Source organism: Gorilla gorilla, chromosome 3, assembly GCF_029281585.2.
Source record: "Gorilla gorilla gorilla isolate KB3781 chromosome 3, NHGRI_mGorGor1-v2.1_pri, whole genome shotgun sequence".
Classification (NCBI taxonomy): domain Eukaryota; kingdom Metazoa; phylum Chordata; class Mammalia; order Primates; family Hominidae; genus Gorilla; species Gorilla gorilla.
In genome coordinates, this window is record NC_073227.2 from 31,970,689 (window position 1) to 31,991,562 (window position 20,874).

The window sequence follows — 20,874 nt, forward strand, 5'->3', positions numbered from 1 at the left end:
TTCAGTCCATCTACAACAAAATCGCTTTCTATACTGAATATTCAGTGAGTTTTTCCCTAGGGGAAAGAGCTTCTACTTAAAAATACACACTTCCCAGGGTTAAGTACAAAAATAGAGCTAATCCATTTGATACAATCCCATGTCATTTTTCACCTCTGAACGTTCGTTATAGAAACCACCAAGTCTGCCTTTGCCGTTTAGAAAAAGACAAGATACAGAAGATGCACGTTACCTTAGAGCTGAAATGCATCCATGAATATGGAAAAGCAAGGAGAAAGGGAAAGAGAGCCAGAGAGGAAATAGAATAATAATAAGCGAGTAATGGGTACTGATCTGAGAAACATGCCAGGAGTTTGGTTACGATAAATAAGAAAAGCAGAAGTAGATTTGAAACATTCGTTTCCCTTTATTAGCTCAGTGAGGCTGATGTGTACTGCACATTTAAAAAAAAATCACAGGAATTTTCATACAATGAATAAAACCACAACAATACATGTAGAATTGGCAGGTGGAAAAAAGGCCCGGCAAGGGCTCAACTAATCGCTCACTTTCCCTCTTCAGCATAGTTCAACCAACAGTATTACACTTTCACCTACAAATCTTAAAGTAGCTCCATCAAATCAGCAGTTCACATTATTGAAAATGTCTGTCACATAGGTACAAATTTAGAATCATCACATTATAGTACATGGCTATTCTAGGTCATCTATAGATCAGGTCTTAGACTACAGTGATTGAAGTTCTCATTACAGCCATCAAGAAAGGACACATAATCATTACCTACTGGAAGCTCACATCTAAAGGCATGAAAAGGTTTCCTTTTATCAACTGACCCAAACATCATACCCCAATAGTGCAAAGTTCCCTCTCTGCTGCTTTGAATGTTGACAGCCCAACTGTTGTTCTCGGAGTCGTTTAGCAAAAAATTGATTTTGTTGCACTGGAAGAATTATTCCGCTACATCTCTTTTAAAAAAGAAAAAATCCACATTACTAAAGCACCAGTTCGGTTACCAAAATTGTAGATGTGGTACTTACCACGGCATGAAGGCAATGGCCCACGGTCATCTAAAAATCCTACAGATCTATGCTGAAATTTGCCTCCAGTGATGATGGGGTGCACGTGTTCATTTGAAATATTCTCTCCCGAAAAAATAAAAATAAAAATGAGAGGAGCACAGCTTACATTTTGATGGGCTACCCACAGTGTCTGCAGAAGATACAAAAGCTCCACTAATTCTAGATGCAATTTGAAGTCCATTGAGGAAAACTATCTTCATGGTAACAATATTTGTCAGGCTGGGGGTAGGGGGGATAAATTAATCCTCAATATGATATCTGTAGTGCTGTCTTTTGATAAGTAAGAAAAGAAACCAAGTATTCCACTCATGTCAACAATCCAGGGCAAAAAGGAGAATGTATTTAAAATTGGATCACAAAAATTTAAAGGCAAAATAGAGAACACATGTGGTCCTTGAACACATAATAGGATTTACTAAATCTCGATTTCTTAAAAATAATTTATTGCTCTTAATAGTCTTTTTATTATTATTCTACAACAGAAGATACTCAAAATTCAGAAAGAAAGACTGTAAACTTTAGTTTGGCGTTCACACAGAGTTAAAATACCTGCATTTAACCTACAGAACAACAAGAATTAGGCGGATTAAAGATGTGTTACTGTTGTAACGCAGAACCTGTGAACAAGTTCTTTCATTTCATAGTATTTTTATTGCTTTCTATCTACTTAGAAATAAGAAGCCAAAAAATCAAGCAAGCATCCGACAGGACAAACAGTGGATTCACTCAGAACACAATATGCTGGTGATAAATGAATGCAGCTATCAAAATTAGCTGCATTGGCCTGGGGGTGAAATCCATCTTATAAGATCGTGTTGGGCGAGAGAAAGGAAAAGAACAATTAAGTAGTAGGTGTATCATGTCTTCCAGAAAAGTCATATCAGCCAAACAGTAATCGAATCTCAATTTAAAACTTGAAAACACACTCCAAATGTTACTGAATTCCATTCCAGGGACTCCACACTCAGATGAAATCCTGATGCTCAAAATGGAGGTTTTTCTGAAGTTTTTATTGAATTTAGCAGAAGCAATGTCATCAAGAACAACACCATGGTCACGTCAGAGGCCATGCTAGTGCAAGTAGAAACACTGCTTCTGCAAAAGCTGAATTTCCCAAATGAAGCACTTACACTCCAACCTGACAATTGTCATGCATCCTAGGTAGAAAATTTCCACTGGCTTTATTATTTTCATCATCTCATAATTTATAATAAATAGGCTATCTGCAACTGATAAATATGTCTCTTTAGTAAACAAAGGAATGAAATATCAGTATTTATACAGGATGCATAACTGTAAAAAATACAGATAAATACCATCGTCATACTCTGCCAAGGGAAAGAAATACTGGCTTCAAAGATAGTCTTCAGACACACATTAATTATTGTAAAAATCATACTATAATTATTACCTCAGCATTTTGTATCAAATTAAAATCACAAAAATTAAAACAAAACAGCATTTTAAAAAGATTTTTGACTTCTAGTTTCAAAACTACTGTTGATAGAGAAAATAAAAACATTTCTTAATGGTTACCCATTGAGAGACTTTACATAAAATCATGATATCTTCTAGAAAAATTTTAGATGAGAAAATTTCATTCCCCTAACAAATCCAGTGTATAAAACTTCAAAGAAAAACAAGCGACAAGAAAATGTGGAAAAATATCGCAGAAGTGGTTAATACCTTTAGGGGACTAGGATATTTCTTGACAAGATGCTTAGATTGAAGCTCACCTAAGGGATGGATGTGCGGAAAGCATCATTTTGCTCTTGTTGCACTCAACAGACACACACACTGTCTTTTTGTTTTTACAATCAAATATATATAAGCAGTAAGTTCAGCTTCTAAATATGTTAGTGTACAATAATTGTTTCACCTCATAATTACATTTGAATATTCTTGATTAAGAAAAATTTAGCAGTTTTGAAAAGAAGGCTGCATTTACAGTGCATAGCTGTAACAAAAAAGAACATTGTTGTATAGTATATACATAAAATAAAAATACTCCATTTAACATCTGTAAATACTTAACTACATCAGAGAATGTAGCAATTACACTATCTGAACACATCTCAGAGAGTTCTACCCAACTCTCATTAGTAATGTAACCCGGTGTCCGCTCCTCAGAAAGAACCGCTGAACAAGCTGCACGCTTGACCATTGACAAGGCTTTTGAAATTTGCAGTGGAAGATCAACATTTTGGACATTTACATGGGTGTCAGGATTAAGGATGAACTACAGAAACTTCAAAATGTTAGGAAACTTTAGCATTCTGGTGCCCGCAGTATCCTCTCCCACCCAGATTCCATGGCAAAAGGAAAAAGAAAAAAAAAGAGAGAGAGAGAGAGAGAGAGAGAGAGACAGGATATTAGTTCTATGGAACCTGTGGTTTCTTCAGGATTGTCATATAATCATTACATTATGAGAGAAAGCTTGCTTCAAGTTGATTCTGCACTTTCTTAAAAAAACAGAGTACAAAGGCTGATGCCCAGACATCAGCGGCTGTCATTTTAGGGTGGTTTGTGGTTGGTTGGTTGGTTGGTTGGTTGTTAGTTTTCTTTCCTTTTTAATTTATATATATATATATATTTTTTCCTTTTGAATAGAATACGAACATTTTGAAGTTCTAGGTTTTAAGTGTGTCTTCATGGAACTGCTGCCATTTGAAATGGTTTGCCCTTGCACATTCTGGTCAGGTGCCCCCAGTCCTTACATGTACCCACACATACTTCCCCTAAACCAAGCACACACACCACACACATACATACACACACATACATGCACACACGCACACTCCATCACCAAGAGACTCCAGGAAAAGCAAAGCTGACACCCATGAATAAACATGTGCTTACTGGATATCATTCTGTCTCTTGCCTCTTCAGCAGCTGTGTTCATGTAAACCATTGTTGTTATTGTTGTTGTTGTTCTTGTTGTATTGTTGTTGTTTTGTTTTGTTTTTGTACAGAGTGTGTAAAGTAGGAGAAATTCCTAAGTATGACTTGCAATAGTCTTTAGGGAAGGACGCGCTGTCCCATGAGGTATTCGCCATCCCTCTGTCATCCTCAGCTAGGGAACATGTTACCTGCGCAAGCTTCTCTGAGCTTCTTTCAGTAAACTATCAAAATCCAGAGAGTCATACTTGCTCTTGGTGGAAGCAGGGTCAAAGTCATCTGAGTTTGAATCTGAAAAAAACACAAGCCAGTTTAGATACACACTTTGCTGATGGCCATTAACTCAATCATTCCAATTCAAGATTACTGGATTCGATAACAACTCTTCCAATCAATATACTTTAGAAAACAATAGTCAGATTTTATTGGATATATATGGATATATAGGAAGAGGATGGGGAGTAGTGAGCTTTCAAAAACACTCACCTGTTGACTCGTTTAGGCTTAAACACCCTGGGAGTTAGGCAGAGCACACGTTAATATATCCCTGGCAGATAACCACCCTCCCCTTCCCCCGACAAGTCAAATGACTTGCCCATGGTTCCTCAATAAATTAGATGTAGACGTGAGAGTACAAGCTGGAACTAATTTTCCTATTCAATGGGATTAATTTAATTGAGCATAAAATCCAGTAGAGTATGAGAGAAAGAATCATGAGAATTTCCCCTAAACTTCAACCTGATGCTTCTCTTTGAGGCAGGAGGGGACATATGATGTGGTCCTCTACTTCCGTACCTCTTGGCCTCCCAGAATTTTTGGTGCAAATTCTCCCCAAATTGGAAGGTTGAGAGAAATGCTTCACATCCCAGGAGAGTAAATTCGGAAAGAAGAAATAAAGTGCAGGTATAAATAAAGCCATGCCCTTCTTGGACTCTTAAACTAGTCCAAGTAAGCTTTTGAGCAGTTTCACTGCTACTTCAAATAGACCTTAACAAAATAGATATGTTTTAGCAATACAGAAAGCAAAGTAAAATTCTGTTAAATATTCCTGGTTTTTCTCCATTGACTTCTATGAAAAAGCTAGATATTTCTGCTGGTCTTGCAAGTAACAAAGGGTGGCTTGGAAATATAATAAAAAGCCTCTTATAAATACGTTAATTCTTTTGAAAACATTTATTTGAAGGAAAACAAAACCATTCTGGAAAACTAACAATTCTACCAAAATGCAAGAATTCCCATGCTTTTCCCAGAGTAAGTTACAAAATCGAAATGGTCAAACTAATAGAAGGATGTAATACTAGATACTACAGAGGCATAATCGTTGACCTAAAATGTTGTTTTGCTGACAAGATTGCAAACCAAGCTCTCTAGCACCGGCCTGACCATCCCATTTCCAAAGTTTCAATCTACCTTTACATACCTAGATTTAAAGACAAAGAAATGTCTTTATTTATGTTTTCCTTTCATTGTGATCACCTTTGGTCTTTACTGAGTTTTTTTCAGCAAGTTTTTTAAGGTAAGAGCAACGAGAACAATTACAGTCTCAATCATAAAAAACAGAGGCAAAACTGGCCAATCTTTCCTCAATAGCATCTTAAATAGTCAATTCTTAAATTACACTGGCTTCAACGCTTCTCTTCATAGGCTAATGAATGGTTTTCTTGTATTGCTAAGGCCTCACAAACAACTGCTGTTCAAATCAAAATCTTTTTTGTAGAGACAAAAAAAAAATGTCTAGCTCATTGCTAGAGATTAGTCTGAAATCAGAATTCCACTTGCATTGTAGATCAAGAGGGAAGATTCCCCCAGTGATGGAGTCTGTGTGATAAAAGTCAGCCTGGAACCATCAGGGACATACACACATACCTTTCCTTGAGGAACACTTTGAGAATATTTTAAATTTCCTTACTTTGCAATATTCTAAGCAAACTCTAGAATTTCAGTGTTTCTGTATTTTATTAGCAAATATTTACAAAATTGTGAAATAGTAGTTCTCAAGAGTTTCTTCACTGTGAAATATAGTGTTTACATATATACCCACTTATACAGGCACACCGTTACTCAGAAAACAACCAAAAATATTTTTTGTTGCATGAGATGGAATGTCGTTACATTTAATTTCTGAGGCAATAACATCTACTCCACCAATTTCTCTCCTGCTAATGAAAGGATATTGGAGCACAGTAAGATATAATAAAAATGTTATAGGTGTCAGGCCTCTGAGCCCAAGCTAAGCCATCATACCCTCTGTGACCTGCACGTACACATCCAGATGGCCGGTTCCTGCCTTAACTGATGGCATTCCACAACAAAAGAAGTGAAAATGGCCTATTCCTGCCTTAACTGATGACATTGTCTTGTGAAATTCCTTCTCCTGGCTCATCCTGGCTCAAAAGCTCCCCCACTGAGTACCTTGTGACCCCCACTCCTGCCCACCAGAGAACAACCCCCCTTTTTCCTTTACCTACCCAAATCCTATACAATGGCCCCACCCCATCTCCCTTCTCTGACTCTCTTTTCGGACTCAGCCCGCCTGCACCCAGGTGAAATAAACAGCTTTACTGCTCACACAAAGCCTGTTTGGTGGTCTCTTCACATGGACACGCATGAAAATAGGAATAACTCAAGCCACTCTAATTTTTCAAAATAAATTGTTAGAAATAATGGTACTGTATTATTTGAAACAAATCACATCACACTTATATTCCCAGCACCTGGAAAACTGTTGGCACAAAGGAGGCACTCAAATTAATATTTGTTGAAGGAATATAATAATCTCAAACACCAAAATATTATTAAAACCATGGTTGAAAATATTTATATTGGGATGTGGGAATGATTTATCAATGAATGGCAAAGAAATACATAAAGTTACGTGTATAATGAAGAATACTGATAATACAATACATTCATTTCAGTTAATGAATAATTTATAATGTATGTGTCATTTATTTTTTTAAATGTTTAAGTTATGTAACATAACTAATTCCTAATCAAAACTATTATATTCATAATACTGACCCATCTTTCTGTTTGGATCCTGTAGTCCTACTTTAATTTCTCTTGGTCTTTCCCCTCTGATTTTTTTTCGTTGAGGTCTTTAGAAAGATCCATTTGCTTATAAGACAGTAAATAGACACACAGACTACAGATTCATGGCAACTAGAACTTAAATCTTGGCTTCACTGTTTTAACCTTGATCAAGTCATTTTAATCTCTCACTCTCATTTATAAAACTGGGTCATAAATAGTAGCTGAATTCGTTATGTTTTGCTCTAACAATATTGTAGTCACCATTATCTAGTTTCAGTAGTAGAGAAACAGGATGTATAAGCTAACTTAATTTGGGGGAGCAAGTAAACAGAAAGAAAATTGGTTAAATCTATCTAGAATGATAAGTAACTTTCCTGTCTTCGTAAAACTAATCTGTGTCACATCATTTTTGCTTTACTATTGTGACATATGTGTACGCTCCTAACCCCTGAGTCCAGTATATTCTTATGCCCTGAAGTGTGCATAAACACTAAATATGGTGAGCACAAGAATATTTGAATTCTTCAGGGAACAAAGACAAGACACAGGAAAAATGTTTGGAGTTCCAAAGCTGATTCCTAGAGTCGATTCTTCCATTTTAAAACGACTTTACACTTCTAACTTCTCATTCCCGTCATTTTAAATTATAAAAATAGCCACTATTTATTGAGCACCTATGTTATGCCAGACACGTGCTAATAGCATCACAAACATTTATTTAATCTTCACAATAACACTGTATGGTATTTTACAAATGAAGAAGCAGAACTGAAGGGGTTGAATTGTTTGCCCAACGGCAGTGGTAACTCAGATTTCAACCCCAGGTCTGCAGGATTCCAAAGCCTGGCCTCTTCAGACTATACAATGATGGAGCTCAGAAAAAAACTATCTTTGTGCCATCGTAGAGCTTGAGGGAATTGGAAAAATCCATGCTACTACAATGCACATCAAACATACTTTTCAGAAAATACAGAGCGAGCTTAGCAATGGCGAAGTTTCTATTGCTGCCGGCTAGGCAGGGAGATAACAAGAGAGGAAGCATTCTTCTTAGAAATATTTCAAGGAGGCTCCAGCTCAATTTGGAAATACCATCCAATCCTCCCTCTCTACCAGTGATGAATCATGATCTAAAGGCCCCTCTAGGTAGCTTATTTTAAACTCTAGATGTTTTGAGAGACTAGAAACACCCTGGCCTTCATCACTGAAGAAAATAAGTCAAATCAACTCAAGACTTCAATCCGTCTTGACTGTTTCTATCAGCCAACATTTGAACAAATGACTTGCCACGTTCTATATTTTCATCCCTAGCCTGCTGTCTCTCTAACAGTCAGCTGCCTCTCCACTGCTTCCTACTATCTATTTAGCTTGTGGAGTGAATTATAGCATATTCCCTGTGAACAATGCACATCACCTGTATCAATTACTCTAGGAAGACATCCCTTCGTTGCACAGAAGAAAAAAAATCCCTGTATTTGTATTTGTTTCCTTCTTTTTACCAACCCAGAGAAAGCGCATATAGATATTTAATAAAGATGAGGACTAGATTTATATGTTAATTCCATGATAAATATTACAAATAAATTTAATATAATTATGTCATATGCACAAGACGCTTGTCACTTTCCTTCCTCAAAGAATTTAAAGGCTTACAATGCACACATTAGATGGGGAATGGCATGCAAAGGAACAAAATTAAAATTGGAAAGGAAATTAAGATGTCCATTTTAGCATTATTTATAATATTGAAAAATTAAAAATTAAATGTTTGGCTATAATGTAATGACTAAATGGTACTATTCACTCAGCAAAATACTGTACAACCATTAAAGTATGTTAATAAATTATTTTTAATCTTGTGAGTCACAGCAGAACATGAATTTATATATTAATTGAGAAAAGTAGAATTTGGAAGTTTATATATATATAAATAAATATATATATAAATTCAACTATAAGAAATTAGACATGCTGAGACAAAATACTGGAAGGCAAATCACTTCGTTGGTAATAGTGGTTATTCCTGGATGACAGGCTGATACATGATTTTAATTTTTTTCTTAATACCTTTTTATATTTACCATATTTTACCCCCTTGAGTCTGTACAGCTTTTATAACAGGAAAAATTAATGTTATGTATGCTTCAGTTTCCTAATCTGTAAAATGGGGATGATAGTAATAATATGCACCTCCTAGGAGAGTTCTAGTAATTAAATGGAAAATGCTTTCAAAGCTCCTGGCACAGTGTCTGGCATATGGAAGCACTCAACAAATAACAGGTGTTTCTTTTTTTTTTTCTTTAAAGCAGTGTGTGATTTAGTATATGAAATTTAATTTTCTTCTCTCTAGTTGTAGTTCATAGAAAATGATGATATTTCTAAGTGTCTGTGAAATAATAAGAAAAAATGAGACTTGCATATTCTGTTCCATAAAACAATGATGGCAATGCTATGGTTCGTGAAAGGATTCAGGGTAGGCCTGGAAGGCAAAATCAGGTTACAAACACACACACACACACACACACACACACGAATCATAAACACATGTAGACACATACAATACCTGCATACATACACACACAAAGACACGATAGCCACACACATCTGCATAACACACGCACACACAAAGCACAATACCACACACATACATGTTTAATATTCACACAACACACACAATATCCACAGAGATACACACAATACATGCACTCACAAAATATAAAGCTGCATGCACAACAACACACATACAGAAATCATGAACACATGTGGAAACACACAATATCCACATACATACCTACCACAATTTTCAGCACCTGAGTAGATAGTACAAAGAATTTACTTTTGTCCTTTCTTGCCAAAACCTAGGCCCCTTTCTTCTGAAACTGTCTTATATGTTTTTCTTAAAAATCTGTATTCAAACATTCCCTTTAGTAAAATAAAGTGATGGTTCAACCCAAGGTGCCTACGGATTATGTTTGCTCCCATCTTGAGCTCTACATTATGGATTCCTCATTCCACGTACAATAAAATCCATACCTAGGTCTGCATAGTTAGACTTGAAAAATTGCTTGCGTCCACAAAAGTACAGCTCAAAGTCAGTTTCGTTTGACCTGCGCAAAGTGTATCCATTTTCAAGAGCAGCAAAAGCATCACAGGTATAACGGTAGGTAATGAAACCATAGCTGTCTCTGCAACGGACAAAGAAAAGTTCAAAGCTGGTTAAGAAGTATTAGCATATGGGACTGTAACCCTTTCTACTTTGTGAGACTTCTCCGGTACCAACGTCTGAGCCACTGCATCCATTTATCAGTGTGATTGTCCTGTCAAGCAGCTAAATACTTATTTCTGGGACAGGAAATCTCAACTAGAAAGATTAATAAACAGGGATGAAAGAAAATAAATAAGGTTCTGAACTCAACATGTCATCTGTCAAAGCACTTACATTGGCAACTCCCATCCCAGTAATCTTATGGCCATAATTTTTTACATACGTCAGCTTCTAAACAAGAAATAATCTTGAAGATTCTCACCCATCATCCCGCAGATTTACTGTGCACTCCTCAATTTCACCAAAAACTTCAAAACGGTCCCTCAGTTCTGTCCGTGTTGTGTCAGGTCTGATTTTACCGACATAAATCACACGGCGCTCTTCCTATGGGGGGAAGGAAGGAGAGAGTTCTGGAGTGGGAAAAAAGCTAGCCCTCGGCCGGGCACAGTGGCTCACACCTGTAATCCCAGCACTTTGGGAGGCCAAGGCAGGTGGATCATGAGGTCAGGAGTTCAATACCAGCCTGGCCAAGATGGTGAAACCCCATCTCTACTAAAAATACAAAAATCGGCCAGGCGTGGTGGTGGGCACCTGCAATCCCAGCTACTCAGGAGGCTGATGCAGAGAATTGCTTGAACCCGGGAGGCAGAGGTTGCAGTGAGCTGAGATTGTGCCACTGCACTTCAGCATGGGCGAGAGAGCGAGACTCCATCTCAAAAAAAAAAAAAAAAAAAAAAAGCTAACCCTCTAGAAACACTCATAAATGTACACTCATGCATAAGAAACCCCACTGAGCATGGCAATTAGAGCAAAACATACACTACAATGGAAGGAAAGACTACATTTGAACCAAGTATTAATTCCCATTTCTTCAGTATCAATCTCTTCTTGCTCACATAGATTCTTCTCTTCACCTCTACTCTTTTCTACCTTTCCTATCCGTCTCTGTTCTACTCTCAGATGAACTTGATGTGTTAGAAAAGAAATCTGTATAGTGCATTCTTTTTTCAAATCATGGAACAATACCTGTTAAATATTTGAACATTTGTGACTTGATTATGAATCAAAATTGTTATGAAACTGACCTGGCTTACAAAACTATTACATTTCTCATTAACTCAGAATTCTAATACTGAGATAAACAAATTCTGACGTCCTCAAAAGAGTGGTTCTTAAACTCTACTATACATAAAAATTACTTGGGGTGCCGATTAAAAATGCAAATGATTGGGCTTTATCTAGTTGTACTAAAAAAAATGTAAGATAAGGTTCTACAACCTTCATTTTTAACAAGCACACCCCAGCTATTTTGATGCAGGTGGTCCAAAGACAATAATTTAAGAAATACAGTCTTAAAATGTAGGCCATTTTAAGCCATGAGTCTCCGAAGAATAAGAGCTAAATAAAAGAGGCTATAAATTTCACTTTGCCAATAAATCTAGTCTTATTTTAGGAACAGACTAGAGGGGTGTGGCCTAATTTTCACAAGTGGAGTCAATATCATCATAATCTGAAAGTCATCAGTAATTTATAACTTACAAAATAACAGGAATAATATTTTATAGCCTGAGGATAAATTCTTTTTTTAAAGCACAGAAATGCATTCTTAGTGTAAGAAGCAATCCTATACCTCTTGTTCCAAGAAGATAAGGCCAAAAGTTATGATGTCTCTCAAAGTTTTAAGAACATAAGGAGTTAATATAAAGAATGTGCTCACCAACTAGTTTGTATGTATCCTAAGGACAAACAATGATAAAATGAATTTAAGGTTGCAGAAATTTAAGTTAGGTTGAAGCAAAGACTAGAAGCAGAGAACTGAGGTACAGACTTAGCTTGCCCAAGACTTTTCTTTGGATGTACTGAGAGTCCCTGGTCTTGGGTGATGAAAAGAGTAATTCCGGCTGAAAGCAAAAAGATGCCCTTTCTTATTTACTGAATGGTTTTCCTTTTCTTATGCCCAGTATTTGGCCAAGAATCTGGTAAGGAGTAGGCACCTGACAAGCATTTGTGAAATGTAACTGAACAATTTGCAGACCCTATATCTTCCTGGATGATAAGCTTACCAATGTCTGGTCTTATTCTACCACATGTAACATGCTTGCCTCTATTTTTTATTAGGAAAGTAAGTTCATCTGAGCCTCAGGTGCAAATAATCAACTGTCTACTTGACATCTCAGGTTGGTTGTGCCTGAGGAACCTCACACTACACCAACATTACCGAAGCCCAACCCTCCAGCCTTGCCCTCTCCCCATTTGGTTCTTTCCCAATGTTCTTGTATTAGTGAAATGAACACCATCTAGCCAGTTATTTAGGACAGAAATTTAACTACCTCCCTTTACTCCTTTCTCTTGGTCCTCTCCACATGTCTAACCACTCAAGTCCTATTAATTTTTATCCCCTACATCTCTCTGTAATATATTTTCTTTATTCCATTGTCCTAAGCCAAGCCTCCAGCTTCTCTTTCTGGACTAGTATAACAAACAATCTCTTAACTTGGATCCGTGTCCATGTTTATTCTTCTCCAATCTATTCTTCCATTGTTGTTAGGATAGTCTTTGCTAAGAAAACAGGAATCCGATGATGTCCATTAACTTCTAAAATATTCCAATGGCTTCTCATAACTTTTAATGAAAGACCTAAATCATTAACAAGACCTACAAGGCCCTGTATGGTCTGGGCCTGTTGTCATCATGGGCTTTATCTCTTATATCGCATTCTTTCTGTGACTCTCTTTTCCAGCCACACTGAGCTTCTATTAATCTAATATATACTGTGCACCTTCCTTCCCAAAGCCTTTGCACACGCTCTTTCTCTGCTACTGGGACACCCTATTCACACTGCACCACTCCCAAGCCTCTCACATACACACACTGTCTACAACAACCTTAAGCTCAACAATCACATTTTTTCTGAGACTTGCAGTGAGGTCAGAATTCCTATTAGTTGCTCTTATGGAAAACTCTCCTTTCCAATTGTAATTAATAGTTTATCTACTGTTTAATGTCCACTTCCCCAGGATAATAAAAGCTTCATGACAGTAGAGACCATATCTGTTCTATTCACTACTGTATTTTAAACAAAGCATCAAAACATAACAGACTATCAATGAATATCTGCTGTAAAATCAATCAGTTACTAATCAATTAATCATCTTGAACACTTATCCCATTCCCTTCATTACATCAAAGATGCCTAAGAGTGGTCCTTCTTCTCTGAGACTCTCCAATACAAAGGAGAAGGAAAGTTAGATTTGGTGTTCTATCACAGAAAAAAAAAACCTTGCTCAGGTAGCTCAGCTGAGTGAAGAAACAAAGATTTCCATAATCTGTTTTTACAGATTTAAGTGTAAGAAGTAGTTACATGTTTGCAGGAATCTCACTCATAAAAATCACCTCTGAAAATCAAAGGTAGGAGATAACAAACAGTTGGTAAAACAGAACTGTACGAACAATAGCATTGAGACTAAATAAATGACCAGATGAAGCAGAGTAACCAGTGCAGGCTGCCTGACGCCCTTCCATGTAGATTGTATGTCTCAATTGAAGGCTGTGATTGTGCCACTTCAGAGCACCGAGCACATCCTGGCAGTCAGAAAGTAGAAATGGATGAAGAGGCACATCCCAGACCATCGATACACACTTGAGCAAGGGAATCATAACACCACATTCCATTCTATTTATGCAGCCAGCTCTAGTCAAACAGCCAAATGTGATGGGACTGTTATCTAAACTTAAATTTCCTGGCGCCTGCTTTCACGGGTGTTAAGGAATTTTTTTTTAATGAGCCTTTTAGAAAAGTTACTACTGTATAGAGAGGAGGGGGAAGTGCAGAAGTGAGAGAAAGAAATTGAGACATTGCAAAGAAATTGCTCAACTACCATTATGGGAATAAACACAGCCTATGTATTCAAGGAAATTTGAAGTTAAAGCAAAAATCGACCATATGTATGCCCATATGCAGACATACTGGGACAATCTCTGAATTGCAGCTTTATACGAAGTTGTATGCAACAACGATCCCATACAAAATATAAACCAGAGGACCTTTTATAATGGATACTGATATATTCTACAGTAAAAAGAAGATATAACCTAGAGGGGAGAAACAGGAAACCGAAGGGGTGTTCCACAATTAGTTGAATTACCTATTTTTCTACCATCTCTTTTTATGAAACACAGGAATGGGGCCATGCCTCACTACCTTACAAAGATCAGAGATTGAATACTTGTTGAAAGGCTTATTTGAGAAAATTATTGAAGTGCTTGATTTTCCTACTGCTAAAAATGGAAATAAAAGGCATCCAAACGCCTAGAAAGCAAAGACAAAAATCTTTCTAAGATTGGCTAAAATGTCTAGCAAAGAACTGATTCTTTTAAACATGTTGCAGTTGTATTAGACAGATGAATAGATTTCATATCTTTAAAAAAGCTTAACATTTGCAGCCAATTTTTCAAGACATTAATTTCTAAACAGGAGATGAAAGGAAAAGAAATCAAAATGCTTAATAACATTTTCAACTTCTTAAAGGCTTGGAGGAACTCTAAACCTTTGGAAACAGCTCCTTGAAAAATGATTTTCGGACCAGTTTTCACTATTGAGGAGGATGGTACATTTATCAAATAACTTTTAGCTTCAGTTTTCACAAAAGCTAGTACGCTGATGGGGTGGATAATAAAATTGAAGTCTTACATTGCATTAACATCTATACTAAATCTTCATTATACCAAAACACGGGGGATAAATAAAGAAACAAAAAACTGACTGAATTAACTGACTTCACATTACTAAAATCTTTATCAAAAAGAGTCTAGAGCTTCCCAGTTACTGGAGGAAAACATACACTGGTTGTTTCTCATCAAATAAACTACTCCTGATAAAAGGGGTTTGACTAAGAAAAGACAGAAGGTAGTAGAGAGATGAACATTTGTTGAACTCTTATCTATGCCAAGTACTGCATTTAATGCTTTTAATGGGTGATCTCTCTAAAATGTCCTTTAAGCTAGGTAACAAGGAAGAGCTTGATATAATGCAGATTTCAGCTGTCTACGTTTGCAAGTCAGAATAATGTAAAAATCTTTTTTTCTATGCTAAGGAAACTACATATCAACTTTGGCAGTGAAATACTGGTGTTCATTCCTAGATTAGCTGTAACCTGACTGCCTCAAAAATTGCAAAGATATTATAAATTGAGTGTATGGTGTATTCCAACTAAAAGAAGAGGTGAGTGGAGTGGAGGGTCATGGAAAGGTACAGATAGAAAGATATACCAAGATTCTAAAAAATGCTGAAAAGTGTTTTTCTTTCTTGCCGTTAATATTGATTCTCTAACCTAATTCACTAGGTAGTCAATAAATGCCTACTACTAGGGGGTGTTCTTAGAGAAAAAACAAAATTGTAGCATTAAATTTGTCCAAAGTGTCCCCCATTCACGTACCGTGTGCTACTATCCCTGCTTAGTGTCTAAGGCTGGTTAATGTGAATAAGTCCAGGTTAGTCTACTTAAAAGGTAAGATGCAAATAAAAGCTAACATGCAAGTAAACATACTGGTAAGTCAGAAAACATGAAAATTATAGAATAAGAGTATGCATAACTACTTTTTAAAAAAGCTTCACTGAAGTATAATTGATATATCAAAAAATTGTACATATTAAACATATACATTTTGATGGGTTTGGACATATGCCTATATCCTTGATACCATCATCACAATCATGGTACTATATGTATTCATCACCTCCAAAATTTCCTTGTGTTCTTTTGTGTTTTTTTCTTTTGTGTGTGTGTGTGTGTGTATGTGTGTGTGTGTGTGAATAACATGAAATCTATCCTCTCAACATTTTAAAGTGTACAATAGCATAGTTAACTATAGGTACTATGTTGTATAGCAGATCTCTATAATTATTCATCTTTCCATAAAACTGAATATTTCTAAATATTGAACTTAAAGTCACAATATAACATATACTCACCCACACAAAATATCTCTTTAAAGAGGCTTGCATAGAAAGCTATTTCATTTTCTCCAAAAAAGAATAACTCTGAGCACTTTGGGAGGCCGAGGTGGGTAGATCACGAGGTCAGGAGATTGAGACCAGCCTGGCCAACACGGTGAAACCCCGTCTCTACTAAAAATACAAAAAATTAGCCGGGCGTGGTGGTGGACACCTGTAGTCCCAGCTACTCCGGAGGCTGAGGCAGAAGAATGGCGTGAACCCAGGAGGCAGAGCTTGCAGTGAGCCAAGATTGCGCCACTGCATTCCAGCCTGGGCGACAGAGCAAGACTCCGTCTCAAAAAAAAAAAAAAAAAAACTCTGAGTAATTGCACAATTTTTTTCATTTCATTTGGAAGAAGTTTATAATTATCAGCAGTACTACACTGTCCCTGGCTTCTGAGCTGGACACTGACCAACAGAGAAGTGAAGCAGCAGTCATTGCCGCCTGAGCACATCTAGTTTTGGTTTTAAGTGCTGAGCCATATCACAATGTCTAGATTTGCCCTTTAAATTAACATCCCATTATCATGTTTTCTGGCAGAAAACTGTACAGATTGCAAATGGAGTTGGACTTAGAACTCCACAAGAAATTAGAGCAGTGACAGTTTAGACATTAAGTACTAAACTCTGGTTTGCAGAGTCCCAGTATAACCTGAATTATTTCAAGCTTACGAGTCGGAGAAAGGCAGAAAGTGAATTGCTTTTTGAGAAAGAGTCGGGATGGAAATTACAGGAAAGTGCCAACTGAAACAATGGTAACATTCAACCACAATATAAGATTTTGCATTGGTAATTACTAATTATTAGTGTTCTCTTTGTTTTTGGATTTGGCTCACTCAACTTGGGCTGAATTAGGATTTTAGAAACATAAGCAATGAAAAGTTTACAGATCTCCTAAAACACCTCCTACTTATGGAACTCAAAATAGAAGTAATGCAGACAAAGGTTAAAAAGATGACTTTAATTTTGTAAAATAACAATTATTAAATTTCTGAAGGTTTTTTTTTTCATTGCCTTTTGGAGTCTCTGTTTTTCTGGTTCCCTAAATATAGGATTGCTTTGATTAATGAATAACCCAACACTGACCCCAAGATATCTTAAATGTAATTTGCTTCTTACTCATTACTTTAAGGTTGTTTCAAACATTGAAAGAACATCATGTACCTGACCAACTTAAGTCTGGACTGTCCTTGTTCCCTTAGCTCTTCTATGTATGAATTTTCAAGCTAATTTTTTCAAATCAGTTAAAAATCATTGCATGTATCCCTGCACTCAAGTCCATAAAAATATACTTTGGGGATGCATTATGGTACTAGAAAGCTAACTATTTGGAGGAAGGGAATCAATAAAAAAAAATTCATGTAGGTAAACTCATTAAATAGTTCCATGATGCCTTCAAGATAGCTTTCAAAATCTTTAGCATGAATTATAGGACCCTTTAGGCTATCTTCCACCATTCCCTCTAGACTTATTTCTTGCCCCTCTTGTGTCTCAGTGTTCCAATTAAATGACTAGTAGTTTCTCAATATACCTTATTCTTTTTTAGAGACTTAGTATAAGCTATAGCCTCTGTCTAAAAAAGCAATGTCCAGTAATGATACAATGCAGTATGTCATGTAAAATTTTCTAAGAGCCACATTTTAAAAAGTAAAAATATGAAAAATTCAATGTTAATAATATATTGTATTGGGCTCAACATGTCCAAACTATTATATCAATTTGTGATTGATATAAAAAGATAAATGAAGTATTTTACACTTTTTTTTTATACTAAGTCTTCTAAATCCAATCACACAGTGCATCTTAATATGGCCCAATCAAATTAATCATGTGGCTAAAGGCTACCATATTGGATGCTGCAGGTGGAGAAAATCTTTGTCCTTTCTCCCTTTAGGATTTGGATCAGTCTTACCCTCTCTGAGGATGTTCTCCTTCATACATAGATCTGGATGCCCCCAATATACCACCACAACAGTGCCACAGATGCACCCCTTATAATAGCACTTATCACACTGTATTGCCTGTTTGTGTATTTTATCTGCCATTAGAGTTGAAGCTCCTTGGATACAGGGACCATGTCTTTCCTAATTTTATATCCCAACCAAATGGCAAATATTTATTACAGAAAGAGCTATGAGTTTTCACTCATGTTCAATAGAAACAGCATGTAATTGTCCAAGTGGAAATTGGTTAAACAGTAAGTCCCAAATCTTTATTAAGCACTTATCACTTATAGTTCACTCTGTTGGTAAACAATCTCTATGTTCTAGGTTTCCTTCAATCTACTTTTCAAAAACAAAAGCGAACTTTAAAGCCAAAATTCTCACAAATGTCTAGTTAATGTAAAATGATTTAATAAAAACCAAGTTGACACTTGTATTACAAGTGCTCTTTGGAAGAGAACTGATACAGATTACTTTCATCTAAGAATTAACAGAGGAACTAGTCAACATTTGTAACACAAAGGGACAACAGGGTAGCATCTGTTTCCAAGCTGAGGCTGGTGACCCTCAGGGTGCTTTTGTCTCATCTAGACCAATGACACTACTTGCTCTATCTGTAAAGGGCCAAACTAGCAACAAAAAAGACACCTCCCTTCCTTTCTTTATTAATATCTGGCACTTAATCATCTTTAGAAGGCATAAAATAAACACATCATTTATTTACATGCTTTTGATTAAAATATTAATCTGGCTTTAGTTATAACTGTGTTGTGTCATGGCCATATAAGCAAATTTATGATGAAACTATTAATCTTTCTCTTTAATGTCCTATTTTTTGGGGAAAAATGAAGGATTTTATAAAATATAAATTTGCAAACACCAAAATAATCATTTTCCTACATGTTTGCTCAGCATGATTTTCTTTTGTAATGATTATAATGTGCCATATTAAAAGGCTTTGTAAATTATATGGCACTATATAAATGTGAGTTATTATAATTATTGAATAGGCCATTAATTAAATGCAGTGATATTAGAAAAATTAAATTTTAATTTTCATTAGTCTTCATAAGTGTTAACTAATGACACTTTGGCAAATCTTAATATCACTGCTCATTTGGAAGTTGAGAAAAATGAGGCAAATTGTTGTAATTTGCAAAATGCCTTTGAGTCAGTCTTAGGTAGATTCAAAGTTAAATGGCAGCAAACCCTCCAAAATTTTGACCTAAGTGTTCAATTACTTCTCACTTCTTTCTCCTTAAGTGCCTGTGTTGAACAAATCTCTCATTTAACCTTTTTCCTCCAGCTGGTAACTGTTGGCCAATGCTTGATTTTGATTCCATTAGTCAACTCTTTTATATAGCTTCTGCAAAATTGTGTTGATGTTAGTGAGTTTTTTTAAAGATAACACATAAATCTAACCTTTACAGTCAAAAATCATTTCCCTAAGCCTTGGCTAGCTTAGATGCAAGATATGTCAAAAGCTGATCTTCACTGAGCTAACTCTGAGAGGCTAACACACAGGGAGCAGCTGCACTGAATAAAAGCAGTGCTATATCTCATTGATTAGTCATGGCTCCCTAGAGCACCATGTCAGAAAAGACCGTAAGGCTGTGAGGGGGCTCAATGGGAAAGAGTTCCATTATCGATTAGGAATGTCTGCCATGGGCATGGGCTGGATTTTGACAACTGGACTGACTTATTTTTGCCATCCAAAGTATAGGTTGATAAACAGCGGTAGGGAGTTGGGGTAAAGCCTACCCACTAGTCAGCAGCTGCTGAAAATGAGGACTGATCTTCAGACAGCAAACAAATATAACATAACGTGGATCTTTACACAGAAGGGTCAGCACTGTCTATATGTCAAGTTAATATAATACCCCCTGGAAAGTGGTGCTGAAATCCATAAAATGTCATTGAAAAGTAGTTCATAAGAAATGTGGGTGTGTCAATTACCCAGTTAGATGGCGACCATCACACAGAAGAAATGCCTTTTTTTTTTTGTTTTTTTTTTTTTTTGAGACAGAGTCTCACTCTGTCACCCAGGCTGGAGTTCCGTGGTGCAATCTCAGCTCATTGCAACCTCCACCTCCCTGGTTCAAGCAATTCCCCTGCCTCAGCCTCCTGAGTAGCTGGTATTACAGGCATGCACCACCACACCTGGCTAATTTTTGTATTTTTAGTAGAGACAGGGTTTCCTGTCTCATATGTTGTTTCCTGTTTCCTAAGTTGGCCAGGCTGGTCTCAAACTTTTGGCCTTAAGTGATCCACATGCCTTGGCCTCCCAAAGTGCTGGGATTACAGGCATGAGCCATCGCGCCTGGCCAGAAATGATGACTTTCTTAGCAACTCTTCCTCCACTGCCTCCTTTAAATCCTACTTGACCTCAGTCTCTTCATGGACAATTTAAGTCTCCTGCCGGCCAAAAAGACAAAAACTGAAACGAGACAGCAATCCCTCCTCATTTTCCGCTCAAAGAGAGAAGTAACAGGAAACAGAAAGAAAAACTTATCCTGTGATCAGAAAGAACAAATATCTGACTGAAAAAAAAATCTCTACTCCCTCCATTTTCCAAAACAGAAGGTGAAAACAGTAATGAACTTCAAAATGAAACTGTGAGTGAGAAATACACTGACTTAAACATTTTGTTTTCCAATAAGTTAG

At 36.5% G+C, this 20,874-nt stretch overlaps 1 protein-coding gene across 3 annotated transcripts in view; it reads right to left on the minus strand.

Annotated features, from left to right (window-relative positions):
- Window positions 1-382: 382 nt before the first annotated feature.
- The window catches only part of PPARGC1A (PPARG coactivator 1 alpha), a 300,335-nt gene continuing 279,843 nt past the window's right edge, over window positions 383-20,874 (minus strand). For all 3 annotated transcript variants that reach the window (XM_019025658.4, XM_004038496.3, XM_055385022.2), the window contains exons 11-13: window positions 10,535-10,656; window positions 10,041-10,192; window positions 383-4,268 (exon numbers count right to left, since the gene is read on the minus strand). In XM_019025658.4, coding sequence (XP_018881203.1) covers window positions 4,165-4,268; window positions 10,041-10,192; window positions 10,535-10,656 — 378 coding nt within the window. In that variant the 3' untranslated portion in view covers window positions 383-4,164. The remainder of the gene's footprint in view (window positions 4,269-10,040; window positions 10,193-10,534; window positions 10,657-20,874) is intronic.